At 43.0% G+C, this 2,526-nt stretch overlaps 1 protein-coding gene across 1 annotated transcript in view; it reads left to right on the top strand.

Annotated features, from left to right (window-relative positions):
- Positions 1-1,155: 1,155 nt before the first annotated feature.
- The window catches only part of LOC103131152 (zinc finger protein 2-like), a 3,678-nt gene continuing 2,307 nt past the window's right edge, over positions 1,156-2,526 (top strand). The window contains exon 1 of the mRNA XM_007542736.2: positions 1,156-1,678. Within this exon, the coding sequence (XP_007542798.1) occupies positions 1,498-1,678 (181 nt within the window). The 5' untranslated portion in view covers positions 1,156-1,497. The remainder of the gene's footprint in view (positions 1,679-2,526) is intronic.

The raw sequence follows: 2,526 nt of genomic DNA, 5'->3' as shown, positions 1-2,526 counted from the left end.
AAGAAAAGCCACACTAATGAAAAACTTGTGGAAAACCTTCTCTCTCTGGTCGGCACTGTCCAAGAACATGCATGTCCACCCAGACGCCTCTGAGGGGCCGTTTTGAACAAAAACTATGTTTTGTCTCTCACACACTACTAAAAACTCATACACACACACAGAATGTTAAAATTGCACATATATACTATTAAAATGTCACACACATACAATTTTGCTCTTACACACAAAAAATACAAAAATTGCGCATATAAACTAATAAAATATAGACTCATTTTTTGAATGTGTGAGAGTTGTCATGGAAGAGGCGGGGCATAATTTTTAGATCAGATCATGCTGCGTTGATACCACAGTGAATTTGGCTTCAAGTTGGATATTGGAACTCCACGGTGTGAGCCGCGTTTAGCTCAAGGTTGAGCCGATTTATGAACGCTAATTTCGGCCAGCCGTTCTCTACCGCTCCCCCCTCAAGCTCTCGGAGGTTCACTTAGGGCTTATTCTGGTTCTAACGCCGGTGTAGAGCCCTACGTGAACCTGAATTTATTCAGTTTTAAATCTCGATTGGAATCTTGATTGTTTTGGTCTAGAAAAAAGGAGTTGATGGGATATTTTTTCTCAGATTACTGAAATGATTTTCTCCTCACCTCTGAGGTTTAGATTGAATGTGATCTCTTGTCTTATTTCTAATGAATTGTTGTAAATGTTCCTGAAGCAGAGAGGAGACAAAATCAGTTAGCTCTGGGAGGCTGTAATTAATAAATAAAATACAAACATGCTTAAGCATCAAGATCAGTGTTTGTCAAACTCTTTTAGGTAGAGGACCTCACAACTTGAAATTGGCCCTGCAGCAACACAGCATCTTCATATGTACAACCTCAAATGAAAATACTAGTTTCTTAACTCGCTTGTTATTTTCTTGGGCCCATACCCCACATCTGTGGGGTACGCGGCGAACCATAGGTGATAATAGATTTTTCATAATTCTATTTTTTTCTCAAAATTTTAACTTCAATGTCAGAGTTATTACATTTCCTCAGAATACTTTTTTTTTTTTTCAAAAGTAATTTTGACTTTAAAAACTAAAGTCAAAATTCAGAGATTACACATATAATTCTTTGTTTTTCTGTACTTTAGTAAACTTTTGACCAAATACTTTTTTACTCTTGAGTAATTTCTTGGATGGTTACTTTTTATTTTTACTTCAGTAAAAACATATTAAAGTAGTTGTACTCTTTAACAGTACAGGTTTTGGGAACTCTCTCAGCTTTTTAGTTTTAGAATCTGTGTAATATACATTTAGGAACCCGATCCACACTCCTTTCCAGTCGGTGGCGGTACTGCACATCTAAATGCACTTTGCTTGCCAGCCGCCATAAAAAAGCAGTTCATCCCTCCAGGCCAGTGGGGGGCGACAAACGCACGCATAAAACACAATAAGGTCACGTGATGTCAACAGCTAGCAGTCAGCCTCCATTGCAGCAGTGAGTGTTAGCTGTGAACATGTCCGGCATGTCTTCAGCCCAGCATCTCAGAGAGTTCATCAGCCAGCGGCTGACTGCCGCCGCGGAGGAAATCTTCTCGGTCTTCCAGAGAACCATCGCCCAGTACGAGGAAGAGCTGGACCGCCAGCGCAGACTGCTGGACGGCGGCTGGAGGCCGGACTGCGGCTTCCAGAGAGCAGGTCAGGAGGTCCGCGGAGGGCCTGCGGGCTTTCATTGTCCCGGCTCGGTTCTGACCCAGGGTGTGTCCAGTCAGAGCTTCGCTTCCTGGAGGTTCTGAGTTTAGTCCGGCTCTGATGTTCATTGGACCTGCAGAACCGAGAGATCAGAGTGAAGCTCCGGACCCGCTCCTTTTCAGTGAGCCGGTGGCGTATCCGACCGGAGTAAAACAACCCAACCTGGGCAAAATCCTACATGTTGGCGTAGAACAGGGGCGGGCAACTCCAGGCCTGGAGGGCCGGTCTCCTGCAACTTTTAGATGTGTTTCTACTTAAACACACCTGAGTCAAATAATGAGGCCGTTAGCAGGACTCTGGAGAACGAGACTGCACTTAGGAGATTCAGCTGTTGGATTCAAGCGTGTTGGACCAGGGAGACATCTAAGAGTTGCAGGACACCGGCCCTCCAGGACAGGATTGCCCAGCCCTGGCTTAGAACTCCGATTTAAATGTAAAAAAAAAAAAAACAACAACAAAACATACAGTGATCAACATAAATAAGTAAAACCCAGTTAGAAAGGTAAGATTTGAATCAAAATCTCAATAAACACAGGAGGAATTTCCTCCATTTTCGCCATTTTGACTTTAGAGACTAGTTCAACTGGTTTAACTGGTTTAGATCCCAGTTTGACCTGTTATCTCCACCCTCTGATGTGAGACAGCCGGGAGGTTCTGTCTCCGCCGGCTGACAAATGATGCGGGTCTTCACCGAGGAGGATACGGTGACCCGGTTCATTTTTTTTTTTAGCTAAAATGATTCTGAGGAACAGATTTCTTTATAAATCCAATGAAAAACAACAACTATAATGGAC

Source organism: Poecilia formosa, unplaced genomic scaffold (assembly GCF_000485575.1).
Source record: "Poecilia formosa unplaced genomic scaffold, Poecilia_formosa-5.1.2 Scaffold724, whole genome shotgun sequence".
NCBI classification, from domain to species: domain Eukaryota; kingdom Metazoa; phylum Chordata; class Actinopteri; order Cyprinodontiformes; family Poeciliidae; genus Poecilia; species Poecilia formosa.
This window is presented reverse-complemented; position numbering and strand designations above follow the sequence as displayed.